The 19127-nt window shown below is 49.7% G+C and overlaps 1 protein-coding gene across 2 annotated transcripts in view; it reads right to left on the bottom strand.

Annotated features, from left to right (window-relative positions):
* Positions 1 to 19127, bottom strand: part of LOC119390936 (ubiquitin conjugation factor E4 B) — a 144331-nt gene that overhangs the window by 29362 nt on the left and 95842 nt on the right. For both annotated transcript variants that reach the window (XM_037658652.2, XM_037658653.2), the window contains one exon: positions 4635 to 4925. In XM_037658652.2, the coding sequence (XP_037514580.1) occupies positions 4635 to 4925 (291 nt within the window). The remainder of the gene's footprint in view (positions 1 to 4634; positions 4926 to 19127) is intronic.

The following is a 19127-nucleotide window of genomic DNA, read 5'->3' as shown; positions in this document are numbered from 1 at the left end:
TGAGAACCATAAATGGGCATTACAAAATTGCACAGGCACTCTCACACCACATCATTGCAAAGCCTGCGGGGCGAATGAAAATAAAAAATGCGAAGTGAAACTGAAGGAAACAAAGATCTTAAACAGGAGCAAAGACAACACAGCCGTGAACTGATTGAGGCTTTTCATATTGATAGAAGCAGTAGTGATTGTATAACCACCCCCTCGTTTGCTATTTATAAAAGTGAATCTGCGTTTTTAGATGCAATGTGTGTAAGTATGGGTTTTAATCATCCATCTCCCTTTTCCAGTTTGCTCTGCGCATGTGGGGTACCTCATTTCTGGTTATTGCCCTCTCTGTGTCCTATACTATATTCACTCGCCTAAGATGTAAACAAAACACTTACAAGTTTGCACTGGTGTCGTCGCTGTCAATGTGCCATGTTTCTTGCATAATCCTTCCTTTCTGTTAAGGTATACCATACACAGTGGTTCAGAGCGAGTGTATCATGCCAAACTTCCGCTTGTAGCCTAATCTAGCAAGTTCACAGCAAAGCAAGCGCGGTTTGACGTGATGGGTCACTTTCGCGACACACACTCTTGCCGCGCCGTTGTTTTGCGCGGCCCGAATGCTGGAGGTGCAGAAAAGGGAAGCCAGCACAAAAGACATTTGAGCAGTCTACATTTGACTGAGGAGGAGGTACACTGCTTAATTGTGTTTAATTGTTAGTTTAGTTAGTTTAATTAGCAATGACAGAAATAAATATGCAGCAAGTACAAAACTCTGTTTTTGTCATGCCTTTAGTGTGCCTCGTCTCGTAATTACACTGTTTATTGGGATGGATTCATACCAACTAGCCCACCTAGCCACACTTCTGAAAAGCTATACGCTTGATTGCAAAAAAAAGCAAAAAAAAAAAGAAATGAGGTGATATTCACAACATACTTCACCCACACGTGTGCTCAGTTTGCTCGTATTGCATGCACACTGTCTGTTCGTCTGCTTTCTTTTGTCTGTAGTCGCACACCTCTCGCTTTTTTGGGGTAGCCCAAGAGGGGCCTCAAACACAGCAGCCACAAACAAATGCATACACACACGTGGCACGTCTTGAGAAATCGGCCTTTCTTTTGACCTGAAGACATTCACCCCATCCTTGGAGGGTATTTTCAACAGAGAATGATCACCTCCTATCTGAACTGTTGCACGAGAGTACCCTCAGCAGTGCCTCTTTAGGGGGTCACGCATATTAAAAACAGCCCAGGGGAGATTATCGCGGTGTCCAAGGAGCCTTCGTTGACAACGTGCATACCCCTGCTCCCAACGCTCTCTCGCTAAGCAGTAAAAGAGATGGAAAGGGGAGGCAAAAAGAAAAGACATTCCCCTGACATAAATGTTTTCGCACGCCACACTCCGAGCTTTCAAATTCAGCGCTTTTGTTTTGTCCATCTAGGCGGTTAATTAATTAATATCTGGGGTTTAACGTCCCAAAACCACAATATGATTATGAGAGATGCCGTAGTGGAGGGCAAAGGAAATTTCGACCACCTGGGGTTCTTTAACCCCTTAAGTGCTTTATTTTTTTTTTTTAATTTCCCAACTAAAAGTGCCTATTTTTTTATTGCTGATTTCAAATCTGATTGTACTAAAAAGTACCTAGTCGATGTTGAAAAAATATTTGTACCACGTACTTAGTTAAATCAACACAATAAAGCTGATTTCTGGACAATACATAGGAAACCAGCTGCTTTGCATTCAGCCGCTTTGAGATTGGTTTCGTCTACCACTAGTGATATGAGTGCATCGTCCAGAAACTGCTGAATATATTCCATAAGGTCATCTGGCGAAGACAAGTTGAAAGTCTTGCCTGGAATGGCCAAGAATGGAAAGCGAGGAGGCTTCATAGGAGGATTGTCCACATCAAGCAGGATCCACTGGCAAGCACTCGCGACGTTCGCTTCTGAGCGGTCTTCATCATCACCGGAGGAGTTGCTCAATTCACCGCCATCGCTGTATTCACTTCCGGACACAAGATAAACATCTGTATCCGAATCATCATCACTTGCAGAAGATGACGAAAATGAAAAGCTTCTTTTTCGTGTTGACGAGCCAGCTATGCATGGGTCGCCGCCACCGCAAGCCTCCTTTTCATACAAAAGCCGTGCTCTTTGTGCAGGAAAAATATTAATTGTCAAGTAAATGCTGCCATCTGGTGGATTACATGCAATCTAAGCTGTAGACAAGCGCTTCTCGTCCTGAACGCTAAAGGGAAGTACCTATTCCCCTAGGACAAGCTCTGCTCGTCCAAAGCACTTAAGGGGTTAACGTGCACCTAAATCTAAGTACACGGGCCTCAAACATTTTCGCCTCCATGGAAAATGCAGCCGCCGCGGCCGAGATCCGATCCCGCGACCTTCGGGTCAGCAGTCGAGCGCCATAACCACTAGACCACCATGGTGGGGCTCCATCTAGGTGGTGCCAGAGGAAGATTTTTGTTGTAATGATAGGAATAATGTAGATTTCTCAGTATTCCTGCAGTATTTGTGTGTGATTCGTGTGTATATTTATATCAGATAACCGTAACTGCTATATTTTAAGCTAAAAATGCGCAGATTTCAGTGTTTTTTGAAGATTACTCCAGTTTCGTTGAAGTCTGTGGCACCATAAATCAGGACAATTTACGAGCTTCATTTCGCATTTCTGTTTGCCTTATTTAAAAAATGTTACATTGAGGAACTATATCAGGGGCTCTAGTTTCCCTACGCACAAATTCAGCCACAGATATTCAGTAGCTTTCCACAAAAATGGGCCAAGGTGGGTCCTAATATTGAGAATATTGCCCAATTTTGATCAATATAATTAAAAGAGTAGCACGCATACGCCGATGAAATGTATCATTCAGTTGGAAAATTTTAATCTCTACAAACGCCCCGAAAATGAACTTTCTCCAGCAAATAGTTACCGAACAGTCTGCAGCGAAAGTTACTAAATTTGGCTGTTTTCAAAAGCTAAGCAACAATAAAGTAGAAGTCCAACATTAATTTGCTATGTTGAGGAAATAGGAAAATATGTCTTGAAATGCTGCGCAAAGAACAGTGCTGCAACTGTAGCAGATTTTGCAAAAAATGGTCACTGCTGAGGCACAGTCAGCCAAAATTGTGTGACTAGCAGTTATTCTTGGCTATCCATCCCCAAATACTAAGGTTGATTTGTTTTTAATAGCTATATCTGAAATATATTCGAGCTTTTCAATGATGTATAAGTCGACTATATAACGAACAAGAGCAAGAACAAGAACGGCCGTTGCGTCAGCTGGAAAAGCGACAAAAGCGATGTGTTCGTGCCGCCGGAGTGAGACCGCCACCTTAAAGATAGGCTCTGCAAGCACTATACCGACTGGCCTACACTGGAAGAACATCAGCTCACCCCAACTGGGCACATCAAACGTGCTTCGCTCGGCCAGCTGGCGGACTGGATAACGGCGGTGTGGAGCGAAATTCCAGATGAAACAATCATTAGAGCTTTGTAAAAGTGTTGTATTCAAACACGATGGACTGAAGTGAGGATGATGCCCTCTGGGATCAACTCAGCAAAGAGGACAGCAACATTGCGGACGACGATGAATAAACTTTATACGTACGTGCCCACAGAATGTGTGCTTACGCAATAAAAATGCGGGGTTTTCTACCGATGAAACGGCATCTTTTTGTTGTTTTTTTTTTTACCTCAATTCAAGGTAAGTTTTTTTTTTTTTTTTGCCTTGCCTTGCCGAATTTCAGGTGTCGGCCTGCAATCGAGGGCAGCCTAGATTCGAGTTAATACGGAATATTCTAAATGATTATCGACCCGTGAACACAGATTGAGTGCGAATGCGTCACAAAGTAGCGCGATTTTCGACAGCCATGACCTCGTGACGTGCAAGCAGCAGATGACGCTCTCCCGGAGTGAGCATTCACAGAATACAGCCAGCTTTCCAGCTTCCACTTCATCCCCAAGCTTGTCTCCTGTATCCCTTTCTACGGCGCAGACTGTGCCATTGATGTTCCGTGTGAAAGAGTTGTGCATGTTAGGGCAAGCAAGGAACGATGTAGGCCATGCAAGCCATCTCCCTAAGTGCACTGTGGCAGAACGGGGAGAAAGATGAAACACACGCAGTTGTGGGGACAATGCACAGGGGTTAATCTTCTGGCAGGTTCAAAGGCTGCCAGACCGAATGAGATAGCAGATGATTTTGAAAAGACCCCAACCAATTGCTGCACATGACAGGAGAGTGCGAGGCTGGCTGCCAGAGTCGACCGAGAATAGCAGGCAAAGCTGTGCGTCCAGTGCCAGCATGAAACAGGTCCACTTTTCATGTTAAACGTGCTAACATAGTCAGCGATAGGAAAGATTAGAGGAGGGGCACAGGCCACGATAATAATAGCAGCTCTGCCAGTCCACCTTCCTCGTTTTTTTAGCAGTCCCGGTCATAACAATGGCATTTAATGACATTCAAATATGGTTTTATCTGGGCTCAATTGTACACTGCTGCTGCAGAGACATTTATGTGCGAAGCAAAAAGATTGGGAGAAGATGGAGAGTAGAGTTGTCGGTCGGTCACAGTGAGCACAGTCTATTCTTAATCCCCTTTCTCATACAAATTCCAAGCAAAGCAGACCTGATGTGGTAGCGAATGGTGAACTTGTCGTAGAACTCGGATGCAGCGCCCGTGGACTCGACGTCTGTGTAGAAGCGCATGAGGGCTGGTCCCAGCTGCTGCTGAGCACAGGGCAGGTCGAGCAGCCGCCCTGCCAGCTGGCCACAGCTGCCTGCCACTGTGGCGCAAAACAGCACCTCGACCAGTTTGGCGCTCAGGTAGGGCTTGCCCAACCGGTTGGCCGAGCACAGCAGCTGTGCCAGCAGCTCGACCAGGGATGCCTCCGCCGCCTCCACTGCCTGCGCTCGATACCTGCAACACGATAGAGAAGACCTTGTGCCCACTTGCCGTGGCCAAGAACACCAGCCTTGTGGCTTTGCACAAGTGCCAGGGCAGTTACAATGTGTGCCAATGGCACCGTGCGAGCTCAAGGAAACTAGGCTTACCAAACGCAGCTACACTGAGAAGCATTCACAGTGGAATCTCGGTGATGCAAACCTGGCTGATACAAATTTGTAATATTACCCAGTCGAACTTCATTATGTGCAACAGGCCGAAATCCGGATGTTCCAAACACTTTTACGCGTCGCGACGGGTGATATGAACCGGGGTACTGAAACTACTGAGTGATGGCCAACAGCAGCTTGCTCTGGAAGCTTCAGAAGAATGCACCCGGCCAGTGCACAGAGTCAAAACTGTGCTTATCGTTGGCCACAACCACTGTGAATGAAACCACTGTAGATGTGATCATAAATAGCAACGACGCAGTTCTGAAGGCACACGCGTGGCCAGCACACGTGAATTGAAAACGAAACTACCGTTTGCCACAACCACTGCACATGCAACCACGGTTTTTCTTCTGTTAGGTAAACACCTGCTCTATTAGATCTAAAATCGGTACCGGTGGTGCTATAGTTGTTAGAATCTTATTTGCATATAAGTCAATGGCATGCAAGTCAAAATAACATCTACGAGATTTTTGAAATAACTGATGTATCAGCCATGAGACACAAAGGCCCCTAATTCTTGCATGCTTCATATTTCGTAACGAAGCAACACGCAAGAGCGTCAATAACGACACTACAGCGGCATCAGAACTTGTGCGATAGACACCGCACACTTTGAAGTACGCGGAGTAGGACAGTGGCTAAGGAGCAAGTATCACTGCACTGACACAACTAAGACAAACAATCGAAAAAACAAAAGATACGTGGGCTAGCGGAGACATTTGCGCACTTGTTTCTGTCGACACTGCCATGCGACTCTGTTCAGGGATGCAACAGCCGAAACAGGATTTGGAGCAATTTTTGGAGCAGCAAAATGTTGCTTTTGGAGCACAAAAATCCAAATTTGGAGCAGGTTACGGAAAAAAAACCTGAATTTTTCAGCCCGAAATCCCAAATTTGGAGCAGTATAACAAAGGCTTATTTTTAGAAAAGAAAACAAAAATATGTAAAAACCAGTCAACGTCAGCTAATTCGTGCACAGTGCACGTGAACACTGCTATTTCAATAAAAGCAGTGCGTTGAGCCACCCCACAGTGCGAACAATGACTAAGTCCACATTAGCATTTGCAGGACCTGTCAAATAATTTGACAGGCACTGGAAATGCTAATGTGGACCTGCGAACCAGGCAACCTAGAAATTTGTGGGATTCTTAAAGCAGGAGCAAGTTGGGGTAGTGAAAAAAGAAAACTGGCATACGCTTTTGTCAGAAACGCCATACACAGAAGCTCCAAATGATTGCCAATAATTTTGTATACGTCAGCGATCATACTAGTACTCGTAATTACATGGCACGTGCACGAATGAGTAATTAAAGAACAAAATGTGCTGTGTTCCTGACAGCTAGTACTAATAGCCCCTTCTCAATCTCAGTATGCTTTTCCGCAAGACACCAGTGTACTGCGGCAAAAGTGGCTTAAAAAGCGTTCTGCATGCAATAAAACAAGCATCAGGAAATTTGAGAACTACTGTCTTTTTCTATCGCGATAACAACTATATGGACACTCTCGACGAGTTTTTGCTGTCATCTTCCGTATGAAGTCCAAACTGATAACATATATGTGTGCATAGTATGTTCTACTGCGGGTAAAAGCGCACAAATGCGGGTGATGAACGCAGCTGAAGCAGACATCAAACGAGCCAGCCCATTTCCATCGCTCGGCGGGCGTATGTGATAACACCACTCCGCTCGGGAAGCCTGCCATCAAAGCATAGAGGAAGCGCCCCACCCGTCTTGAACGAGCATGAAAAGACGCGAGAAGGGGGAGGGGGGGAGCTGTCGCTCGAGTAGCAACTTTGAACTTTGATTCTAAGGCCACGGTCGCGATTGCTGGCGCGCGCACTATCTCGGCAGCCATCAGTGGGCTGCTCGTATATCCTGCTACGTGCTGCGCTCTCAATGCGAAGACACTGTGCAGAAAGAGCATTTTTCCCTGGAGTGGCCGTATTCTCTTACACCAACATCTTGTAGAGTTACGCAAGATCAGATACAAAAGAGTTTGCTGCCAGCCTCACTTCGTATAACATTACAATTTGTTGATATCGTATTCAATGCTTCGTCCTTGCGGTGAAACTGAGTTTTTTTTCTTTCGCAAGGGGTTAGGGTCTGCGCCTCTGTATTGGATGACAATGCCCACACTGCAAATGACTAACGCGGCCTCCATTTCTTGCTCAAATTCACGCAACTGAGCAAATTTTAAGCTGGTTGGGCATCTTGGCGCAGCATGGCGCAACTTTAACCAATATCACGATTTTGGCTCAGCTTGGCGCAAAAATAAAGAATTGTATCAAATTGGCGCAATTGGCGCAGCTGTTGCATCCCTGCTCTGTTCCACCAATAGGGACACGCGGACTTCGTCGCCTGTTCTTGCTGGAGGATCCTGGCAGAAAGATAAAATTATGTCACTGCCCTTAGTTTTATTCAGGTGGCTTAGGGGCACCAGTACCAGCTTGAGATGCGGAATTCAACCAGCGATTATTGTTTTGCACGGTGGTCTGCGATAGCAGTATCTTGTATCTTAAATGGCTCCTAAACATGTCTGAGCATTTTGAGATGACGCACAATGCATACTCTGGGCGTTCACGATCACGTCTGCCAAAATTTGAAACGCTATGCGCCGTAGAAATAGTCAAATTTCAAGGTGAACGCTGCTTGTCCTTCGTCTCACGGGCGCGTGCCTCAAGGTGGAAGGGATGACGTACGACAAGGAATGGCCCTACATGGTTATCTATGCTTTGATATGGCTGCTCTACGTAGACATTGTGCTTTAACGCTGCCCATAGCAGCACGTGGCACTGCAAGAATTATTTGAGGCGACGTGTAATTTGTGTAATCTGTTGCTTGAATCGATGAATAAAAGTTGAGGGAAATAATAAAACACGCAAGCAGAATGTGTGCGTGTTTTTATTTAATTTTTTTACTTTGAATCACAGCAAAATGTGAGACTAATCTGCCTCCGTTACGCAGGCGTTCGTGTTCTCGCCGTTCCCGCATTGTGCAGGTGCCAGCCTTGACAACGCTTGGCACGTTTTTGGTGCATCGTCTCTGGCAGCAGTTCCAGCGATGCGACGCGGTGTGTCACGGTAAGGATCCGTGATCCATGCCAGCTTCTCCAAATGTGCGTGCACCGAGGGATCCATCCCTTAGAAACAGGCTGTAGACTGCAGAGAACGCCGACATAACGCAACACCGCTCGCGTGCTCGGGGGCTCGGACATGCTAGGGCGCATCATGCGCCCGTAACCTTACGTGCGCATGACGTGTTCATGCGTATGCGTCGTGTGATCCTCCGGCTCCAATGTCGAAGAGGGCAGGGAAGGGATTTGGCTTGCGAAATCTACACGGGGCAAGTGACAAGGGTTTCAAGCTCGCCTGCTCGCATCAGGGTTTTGTGCCGCTTCAAAATACTGGTTTTCTCAGCTCGTAATGAACCTATTTAAAAATTTTTGTGGCATATTGGTCTTCATTGGGCACACAACAACTTCCAGTGTCTAACTAAAATTGCTAATGTGACCTGGTGAATGGCCCTTTAAGATACGCGATATATTATGTAATGTATCGGAAGTACAGTTACTGATACACATCGTGCGAAACGTATCGCGGTACAGATGCAAGATACCCAAAGAGTATTTAAGACTGTATCAAAGACGCATGTATCTTCGATACAGCCCAGCACTGTTTTCAAACACTTCAAAACACTTCAATATAATGAATTGCGAACTTAAAAAGTTACAACGGTGCACAAACATAAATTCCCAAGAGATAAATGCACGTGTTTTCTCTATAATTAGCATCAACGTTGGCTCATGCGCAGTTTACCCACAGTGCCTTCTCCTTTGTATTTCCCCACCCCTTTTTAGTCTTTTTGTTTTATTAAATTAGTTGCTAGATGCGCTTCGTCTGTGTCATCCCTGTTTTCTGTCTTTTGAACTAAGCAGCGCTGCCTTTATCACCCGATGTAAGCAATGCCCAGCTCTATACATGCCACTATCATCATCACCAGAACGCTCGCTTATTTCTCTACAGTCGAACCTGACTATATCGAACCCGTTTACATCAAATTATCCTGTATATCGAACAACTTCTGAACACAGTATAGTTACAGTGAGAATATATAGCGAAAATTACGGTTACATTGAACAAGAATATCAGCGACTCCCGATATATCGAACGTCAAGCGGGGCAAAAGTGCCCCCGGAAGTTGGCTTTCCCTCGTAGCGGCGGGGAAACTGGTGCTTTTCCCCACCGCTCACTCCAAAAGTGGTTTAACCCGGCGGCGCATGACCCGCTCTCCCTACCGTGACCGTGCCGCGTCAGTTGAGCCGCCGTCACCCCCCCTGCAAAAAATGATCCTGACCCGCCCGCAGCGCTTGCTGAGACAGCCAATCAAGGCCTCTTGTACTCTCGTCATGCGAACGCGCGGGTCGTGCGAGTTATCTCCCTGCATTTCTCGTTTGTTGTGCTTCGCACCATGCGCCTGTGTCGTGATGGCTAGCGTGAAGCGTCAGAATTTGCCTTTCGCCATGAAGCTTGAAATTATAAATCGATTCGAACGTGGTGAGAAGTCGGGCGTCGCGGCAGCGTGCAAGATTCCAAGGAGCACTTTCAGCACGATCTTGAAGAATAAGGCAGAGATTAGGGATAAAGCGGACAAAAGACCCGGTGCCTGTGGCACCCGAGGCGTACGCACGGCTATGTATGAAGACGTCGAGGCAGCCGTGTACAAGTGGTTCGTCGACGTTCGGTTGCGCAACCTCCCCGTGTCCGGCCCCATGATCAAACATAAAGCAAAGGACATGGCTTTTCTCCTTGGCAGGGGGAATTTTCAAGGTGGCTCCGGTTGGCTACAGCAGTTCAAAGAAAGGCATGATAAATGACGATCCTTTGCCCACATCCTCAGAGGTGATTGGTGCTCTCGCACTAGTCCGGCGCTTCTGCGCGAATGAGGAAGGTTGTGGCCTCGCCTGCTCCGACTCTTTAGACCATGTTGAGAAATGCGTGCTGTCGCAGGCAGCGAAGTTGCTCAAACAGAAAAAAATGGAAGACTATTTTAAGCGCAACTAAGCTAGCTTCGTCAATAAAGTGCTTTTATGAATGGTGTGTGAATTTATGACGTCCAATTCTTTAGCAGGCTTATATCGAATTATGCCCTATATCGAACTAACAGGCGTTTTTTGCGATTTCGATATTGCCACGCCCACTTCTTGTCTTGTTTTGATGTATTCGGGTTTGACCGGCAGAGACGGTTATCAACGCTCGACGCTGTCCGCGAAGTAGTGTTCTAGAAGCATCGCGATTGTAGTAGATCGGTTTGTTAAGATTACGCCCCGCACGCGAATGTTCCAGCTTTGTCTAGAGATTACGCCGCCACCAGCGATATTGCTGGAAAGTTCGATAGCGCCTGTATAAAAGCCGACGCGCGTGACCGCTTGTCAGTTGATCGACGGACGACGCCCTGTTCGCCGCTATCATTGTACAGCGTGCATTGCTGTAGTTCTAGTTCTCATTTTCCGGCCACAAGTTCGGCCAAATAAACAGTTTCATCCTACAAACGCCGACTGCTGTCTTCGTCGACGTCACGACCACGTGACATCTGGTGGAGGTGCTGCTTCATGATCCGGACGCCACCGCGGAGCGCTGACCCAAGCCCAAGCCGCGAAGAAGACGACTCTAAGGACAACCCGGATTCTCGAACCAGCCGCCGGCAGAAAGGACTACCCCCCCAATACGGACTCCTACCGGATAAGCCAAAAGCCACGGCGACAAGAACAACAGGCACGATGACGGCCGCAGCGAACCCTGCCGCGATAGTGATGCAGCCGCCCAGGGAGCCGCCGACATTTCGTGGTTCGCCATGTGAAGACCCCGAAACCTGGCTGGAGACGTTCGAAAGGGTCGCAACATTTAACAACTGGAACGCCGACGACAAGCTGCGCCACGTGTACTTCTACCTGGAAGAAGCAGCAAGGACATGGCTCGAGAACCGGGAGTCCACGCTTCGAACCTGGGATCTCTTTCGTAGTGCTTTTTTGGAGACGTTCACGAGCGTCGTTCGAAAGGAAAGGGCCGCATCCTTGCTGGAGACACGGGTTCAGCTCCCGAACGAAAACGTGAGCATCTTCGCGGAAGAAATGACCCGGCTGTTCCGCCACGCTGACCCCAACATGCCTGAAGAAAAGAAGGTTCGTTTCCTCATGCGAGGAGTAAAGGAACAGCTCTTCGCTGGCCTTATGAGGAATCCGCCGAATACCGTCCAAGAATTTGTCTCCGAAGCAACAACAATCGAGAAAACGCTTGAGATGCGGACACGGCAATACAACCGCAGCCTCTCGACCACAAGCTACGCCGACGTTCAAGCGCTAGGATCCGCCGACCTGCGTGAGACGATTCGAGCAATCGTGCAAGAGGAGCTGCGAAAACTTCTACCTTCGTCGCAACCTCAAGTAGATTCCATCGCCGACCTCGTGCGCCAGGAGATCCAGCATTCACTCGGTGCGCCTCAGCTAGTAGAGCCGCAGCCGCAAGCTATGAGCTATGCTGCTGCAGCCCGCCGTCATGCTCCTCCTCCACGCCCACGCCAAGACGATACACCGCCGCAGTACCGTCGCCAGACGCCGCCGCCGCCACCGATGCCCTACCGTACACCTGTCGGCCATACGCCGCCGCCGCCACCGACGCCCTACCGCCCACCTGTCGGCCAGCGCTACACCCCGAGGAAGACCGATGTCTGGCGCGCCCCTGACAACCGCCCGCTCTGCTACCATTGCGGGGAGGCCGGCCACACGTACCGCCGCTGCCAGTACCGACAGATGGGACTACGAGGATTCGCCATCAACGCGCCGCGACCGCAGCCAGGCGAACGGCCTCGCGACATCCACGACTACCTAACCGGAACGCAGTGGCAAGAACGACGTCCTTCACGCTCGCCGTCGCCCGGCCGCTACATGTCACCGCACCGCCGGCCGTACACTGGCCCAAACCGAGGCCGGTCGCCTAGCCCGTATCCGGAAAACTAAGGGCAGCAACCGATGGAGGTGCGGTTGCTGTACGACGAACTACCGAAGATCCTCCGCCGACGACGACGACGTCGCGACGAAACCTTCAGAACACGACGCGAACCAGACAGACCCCTGACGACGATATCTTGCGGACCACAGAAGACCCGACGACGCAACATGGAAGCAGCGGAACAAACCGACGCAGCCGTGACCCGACGCCGAGACCCAACCGCAATGCAAGACGACGAACTAGCGACCTCGACGTTCTCATCGACGGCCACAACGTCACCGCTCTCGTCGATACTGGATACTGCGTCATCAGTGGGCTCTTCGCCACGAAGTTGAAGAAAGTTAAGACCGCTTGGGAAGGCCCCGAAATCCGCACCGCTGGAGGCCATCTGATAACGCCGATTGGTGTCTGCACGGCGAGAGTCACCATCAATAACCGGACTTATCATGCGAGCTTTGTAATCCTACAAAACTGCTCCAGGGATGCAATACTTGGAATGGACTTCCTAAGTGAACACGGCGCCGTCATCGACCTGAGGTCCGAGTCGATAACACTAACCCCAGATAAAGCGCTCCCGCCCCGCGCGACGTCAGGGAACCATGCATTGAATGTGATAGAAGAGCAGGTGACCATTCCGCCGCGTTCCAGCGTCATTATTTTCGTCGGCACCGAAAAAGCTGAAGACATCGAAGGTGTCATCGACAGCGATCAGCGTTTGCTGCTAGACCGTGACATTTGCGTCGCAAGGGGCATTGCTCGGTTGCATGAAGGAAAAGGAAGCGTGATGCTAACGAACTTCAGCCAGGAATACAGACACCTGAGCAGGGGCACGACGATTGCATACATCGAAGAAATCTTGGCCGTCAGCGATGCGTTTGCCTTTTCAGATTCTGACGAAGCTACGACGACGATCCCTGAGCCACCCTTCGACGTAAACCCAAGTCTTCCCGCTCGCCAACAGCAACAGCTCCGACGCCTTCTGCAGGAATACAGGGACTGTTTCTCGTCGTCATCGCGGGTCCGACAAACGCCCCTTGCTAAGCACCGCATCATAACAGAAGAAAATGCTCGACCACTCCGTCAGAGTCCCTACCGGGTTTCGACGCGGGAACGGGAGGCCGTTAAGAAACAAGTCGATGAAATGCTACGCGACGACATCATCCAGCCGTCCAACAGCCCGTGGGCGTCTCCCGTGGTGTTAGTGAAGAAGAAGGATGGGACCCTACGTTTCTGCGTCGATTATCGTCGCCTGAACAAAATCACAAAGAAGGACGTGTACCCTTTCCCACGGATAGACGACACCCTGGATCGACTCCACAACGCGAATTACTTTTCGTCGATGGACCTCAAGACCGGCTACTGGCAAATTGAAGTCGACGAGAGAGACCGAGAAAAGACCGCCTTTATAACACCGGACGGCCTGTTCGAGTTCAAGGTCATGCCTTTCGGTCTTTGCTCGGCGCCTGCGACTTTCCAACGAGTCATGGATACTGTGTTAGCTGGCTTGAAGTGGCAGACTTGCCTTGTTTACTTGGACGACGTCGTTGTGTATTCCTCGAACTTCGACGAACACCTCCAGCGACTTCAATCCGTACTTCAAGCAATCAAGAACTCCGGGCTCACCCTGAAGCCAGAAAAGTGCCGCTTCGCGTACGAGGAGCTCTTGTTTTTGGGTCACGTGATCAGCAAGACTGGAGTGCTCCCAGACCCGCAGAAAACAGCTGCCATCGCCGCTTTCCCGCCACCCACCGACAAGAAGGCCGTGCGCCGATTTCTCGGCTTGTGCGCCTATTACAGACGCTTTGTCAAAGACTTTTCACGGATCGCCGAGCCACTAACGCAGCTCACGAAGACCGACGTCGAATTCAGGTGGCAAACAGCGCAAGTCGAAGCATTTCATGAACTTAAACGACGCCTGCAGACACCTCCGATACTTGCGCATTTCGACGAATACGCCGATACGGAGATTCACACCGATGCAAGCAGCATAGGACTCGGCGCCGTCCTTGTGCAGCGGACGGGCGGACTGGAAAGGGTTATCAGTTATGCTAGCCGGTCGCTGTATAAAGCAGAGGTCAACTATTCCACAACAGAAAAGGAGTGCCTCGCCATCGTCTGGGCTACGTCAAAGTTTCGCCCCTACCTCTACGGCAGGCCCTTCAAAGTTGTGAGCGACCATCACGCCTTGTGTTGGCTAGCTAACTTGAAGGACCCTTCAGGTCGCCTCGCACGGTGGAGCCTAAGACTTCAAGAATTCGACATTACTGTCGTCTACAAGTCCGGAAGGAAACACTCCGACGCCGACTGCTTGTCTCGTGCCCCCGTCGACCCACCAACGCCCGACGACCAGGATGATGACAGCTTCTTGGGAGCCATAAGTACCGAAGACTTCGCCGAACGACAGCGAGCCGACCCGGAACTGAAGGGTCTAGTGGAATACCTGGAGGGCAGGACCGTCGTTGTCCCAAAAGTATTCAGGCGAGGATTGGCATCATTTTCCTTGAAAAACAACGTCCTCGTAAAGAAGAACTTCACTCCGGCCCGAGCCAGCTACCTTATCGTTGTACCTTCGGGACTGCGACCAGAAATTTTGCATGCCCTGCACGACGACCCAACGGCTGGACACCTCGGACTTTCCCGAACGCTCGCACGAGTACAAGAAAAGTACTACTGGCCGCGCCTTGCCGCCGACGTCACTCGCTACGTAAGGACGTGCCGAGACTGTCAGCGACGGAAGACACCGCCCACGAGACCAGCAGGCTTCCTTCAGCCGATCGAGCCTCCTCGGCGACCATTCCAGCAGATCGGGATGGACCTCCTGGGGCCGTTCCCAACGTCGACTTGCGGAAATAAATGGATCGTCGTGGCTACCGACTACCTCACCCGCTACGCCGAAACAAAAGCCCTGCCCAAAGGCAGTGCCGCTGAGGTAGCCAAGTTCTTCGTTGAGAACATCGTCCTTCGACACGGCGCCCCGGAGGTTCTCATCACCGACAGAGGTACGGCGTTCACGGCTGACCTGACTCAGGCGATCTTTGAATACAGCCACACAAGCCACCGCCGCACCACCGCGTACCACCCACAGACCAACGGCCTCACCGAGCGTCTAAATAAGACCATCGCCGACATGCTGGCCATGTACGTCGACGTGGAACACAAGACGTGGGACGCCATCCTTCCGTACGTGACCTTCGCGTACAACACGGCCGTACAGGAAACGACGCAGATGACGCCATACAAGTTGGTCTACGGACGGAGCCCGGCAACGACGCTCGACGCCATGCTACCAAACGTGACCGACGAGGATAACATCGACGTGACCACGTACCTACAGCGCGCTGAAGAGGCAAGACAGCTCGCCCGCCTGCGGATCAAGAACCAGCAGACGACTGACAGCCGCCGCTACAACCTTCGACGACGCCACATGGAATACCAACCCGGTGACCGTGTATGGGTATGGACGCCAATACGCCGACGAGGACTTAGTGGGAAGCTTCTTCGACGATACTTCGGACCGTACAGGGTACTTCGACGCCTGGGCACACTCGACTATGAGGTTGTTCCAGACGGCATTACGAACTCTCAGCGGCGCCGTGCGCGACCTGAAGTCGTCCATGTCGTGCGCCTTAAGCCGTTTTTCGCGCGTTAGCGAGCCTGGGGGACTCTATTTTTTTTTTCCTTTGTTATTGTAATTTATTTGTGTATACACTTGTTTTTTTCTCTTCTATGTTCTTTCACAAGCATCGGGACGATGCTTTTTCAGAGGGGGGCATTGCCACGCCCACTTCTTGTCTTGTTTTGATGTATTCGGGTTTGACCGGCAGAGACGGTTATCAACGCTCGACGCTGTCCGCGAAGTAGTGTTCTAGAAGCATCGCGATTGTAGTAGATCGGTTTGTTAAGATTACGCCCCGCACGCGAATGTTCCAGCTTTGTCTAGAGATTACGCCGCCACCAGCGATATTGCTGGAAAGTTCGATAGCGCCTGTATAAAAGCCGACGCGCGTGACCGCTTGTCAGTTGATCGACGGACGACGCCCTGTTCGCCGCTATCATTGTACAGCGTGCATTGCTGTAGTTCTAGTTCTCATTTTCCGGCCACAAGTTCGGCCAAATAAACAGTTTCATCCTACAAACGCCGACTGCTGTCTTCGTCGACGTCACGACCACGTGACAAATATATACGGGTTTGACTGTACCTGTCGGGCATTGTGACACTGTTCAGCGCTCGATAGTCCCCGCAAGGGCGCTGGTTACTCCATGACCACTTAGGAACCACGTGCAGGGGAAATGCCCAAGCACTGGAAGAACGTTGAATGGTGCCCAACTCCAAAATATGGTCCAAGTCCTGCCATGCCACCACCAGTTCTTCAGGCTACAATCGACGTGGTTGCGCGTGAACCGCTGATCCAGTAGTGGTGATGTGGTGAAACAAGTTGTGTTTTACTGGGGATCCCACTTGGTGCTGGTGTGTCAGGTTAGAAAATTCGCCCAGTATGGAAGTGAAACAAAGAGGGCCTGCTGGCTTGATCAGCGTAGGGCTGAGCGGCATTGTCTTGAAGGCTTGCCTTTTACATCGCATTGTGACACGGGGTCCTGTAGCCTCCAGTTACGCACGTCACCTAACAGTCCAAAGTGGCACAGGAAATCTGCCCCAAGAATAGTGAATTTCATATCGACTACTATGAAGATCCATCATAGCGTTCTCTGCAGGCCCAAACTGAAGGTTAGGGAGCAGTTTGCATACGTGGCGATGGTCGTGTTGTTGACTGCTTGCAGAGGCGATGTGTTCGGGAGGTTGCAGTCCACAGGTTATGCTGGGAGTAGTTGACGAGGAAGCGGAAGCCGCTTTTACGGTCGGTTAGGAAGAAGACTGATGAGCAACATTCTTGTATGGCGGCAGCGCTGGTCACCCTCAGCGCCTTCCCGGGGCGTTTCCTGAGAACTCGCAGGGTGGTACGCATTTGCGTGCAGCATTGCTGAACTTGCGATGGTACCAATATAATTTTTGGCATTTCATAGGCGACTTCGGAGCACTCTGACTGGTTGACCGTGACATGGCATGGAGGGCAGCCACGGAGTACATGAGAGGCAAGATTTCATTCTTCTATTGAAGCTGCTCACGTGGAGACAGTTCGCTTGTGACGGCAGCGACAGACGTGGGAGCTACCGCCACGAGCTTGTCGGCTAACTCAGTCATTTTGGATAGATTGTTTTCATATGAGGCAGTCAAGCCCATTCTGACGTTCGGGGGAATTTTTTGTAGAAATATTTTTCGGAGCACCAGGCTGTCAAGACTAGGCTGGTGTGAATATTCGAGCACGTCGAATATTCAAACGCATATTACAGAATTCGAATTCGCTTCGATTTGAATTTAAATTCTTGGAAATTTCGAAGTACAGTCAACCCATTTATAACGCACCCAAAGGTGTCATGAAAAGTGGTCAATATATCCGTAGTCCGTTGTACATGGACACGGCCTTAGAAAGTGGCACTTAGCGACCAAGCCGTTTTCTTTCTGCGCATTTTTATTAAAAAGTGCTAACAACCCCTTCGGTGACAACTGTTAAGCTTTTTCACATCTTGAAGCGATGCCCGCTGCATGCTCACGAGTAATTAAACCGCCTTTGCAATGAAATGACACCGTTTCATTGAAGCGGTACCATCACGTGGAGCCGATCATCCCTGGCTAGTTGCATGCAGCGCATTGCCTACTCGGCCCACGCCGTCACTGCCCGGCTGCCTTCTATGCGTGCATTTGCGTGTTCATCATGCCTGCTTCACTCTGGACCATGCACGGGTGTGACGAGTAGCCTGTTCGTTCGACGCGGCGAAGACAAGCAAGTGATGACAATGTCGCCGTCAGTGCATCGACGTTTCTCGGTGCCCGCACTGCTTAACACCAGCGAGCTGCTTTCCTTTCCACAAAGTGGTGAGCATCTCGCATGACTTGCGAACAGCTGCATGGTGCACTTGTACCGCCGTCAATCCGCACAGTTTACGCCACACGCGTAGCCGAGTAGATAATGACTATGATAAGGTTGTTGGTGATAAGTCATAACGGCACGTCCATCGCCGGCCGCCGCCTCACCTTCGCTTCTTTTCTGATGCTTATCCGCGAAGGCATCACCGCAATCACGTGGAAGTTGTAATCATTGATTGACGGGTCTCTGCCGTTGCCGAAAAGATGGAATACCTTTTGCCGCACATTGGGGCATCGTCAAATTAAGGGGCGCAGTGATCTTTTATGGGACGAAAAGTTATCACTATTATCGCTTCTTGCATTTATGGCTTCTTGCGTTCTAAGGCATTGTTTAGTTCATCGTAGGCGGTCGTAGCTGCAGAGAACGGCATCAGAAAAGGTTGACGTGCGAAAGCTGACCCGAAGGCTTTATGCTGCCTCTTATTTCTTTTTATTTTTTTTTTATTTCCTCACCGCCACTGTGCCCCTAAAGAAACACCTGGAAAGCAAGCGACGTACCTCGCTCACAGCGTCCGAAATCTGCGTGCGGTGCTCGCTGATCTAGGATATCTCCATCGCAAGTGAACTGGAGCGGGGCACACGCAAGCACGTGCCTTTCTCATGCTTTAGAAGGCATGTCTTAACTTTTTTTTTCGATTTGTATGCGCCACATTTTTACCGCGACCGTGTCTGAAGTGTTCATTGTAAAAGTAAAAGGCTTTGAAAAATGTTCGTTATATGTGGACGCAGTTTCAATGGGTAGCATAGGAAAATTGTAAGTGCACTGAAATGTGGTCGTTATAACCGATAGATCGTTATATCTGGGATCATTATAAGTTGGTTCGACTGTATTCGAAATGAACGAGTAGGTATATATTAGTCCGCATGTAACCCCCCTGTAAAGGTGGTTTCACTGCAGTGGAGGGTGCTGCACCGTGAATACACCTTTCCAAGAAAAACCCACACTGCTGCAAAGCCCCACTTCAAGGTTAAATGAACTTACCCTCACATCAATTCATCATTTTTTAAGTTTAAAAGCT

The sequence above is a fragment of the Rhipicephalus sanguineus genome, chromosome 4 (assembly GCF_013339695.2).
Source record: "Rhipicephalus sanguineus isolate Rsan-2018 chromosome 4, BIME_Rsan_1.4, whole genome shotgun sequence".
NCBI lineage: Eukaryota > Metazoa > Arthropoda > Arachnida > Ixodida > Ixodidae > Rhipicephalus > Rhipicephalus sanguineus.
Note: the sequence above shows the minus strand (reverse complement) of the source record. Positions and strands in the feature narration are given on the sequence as shown.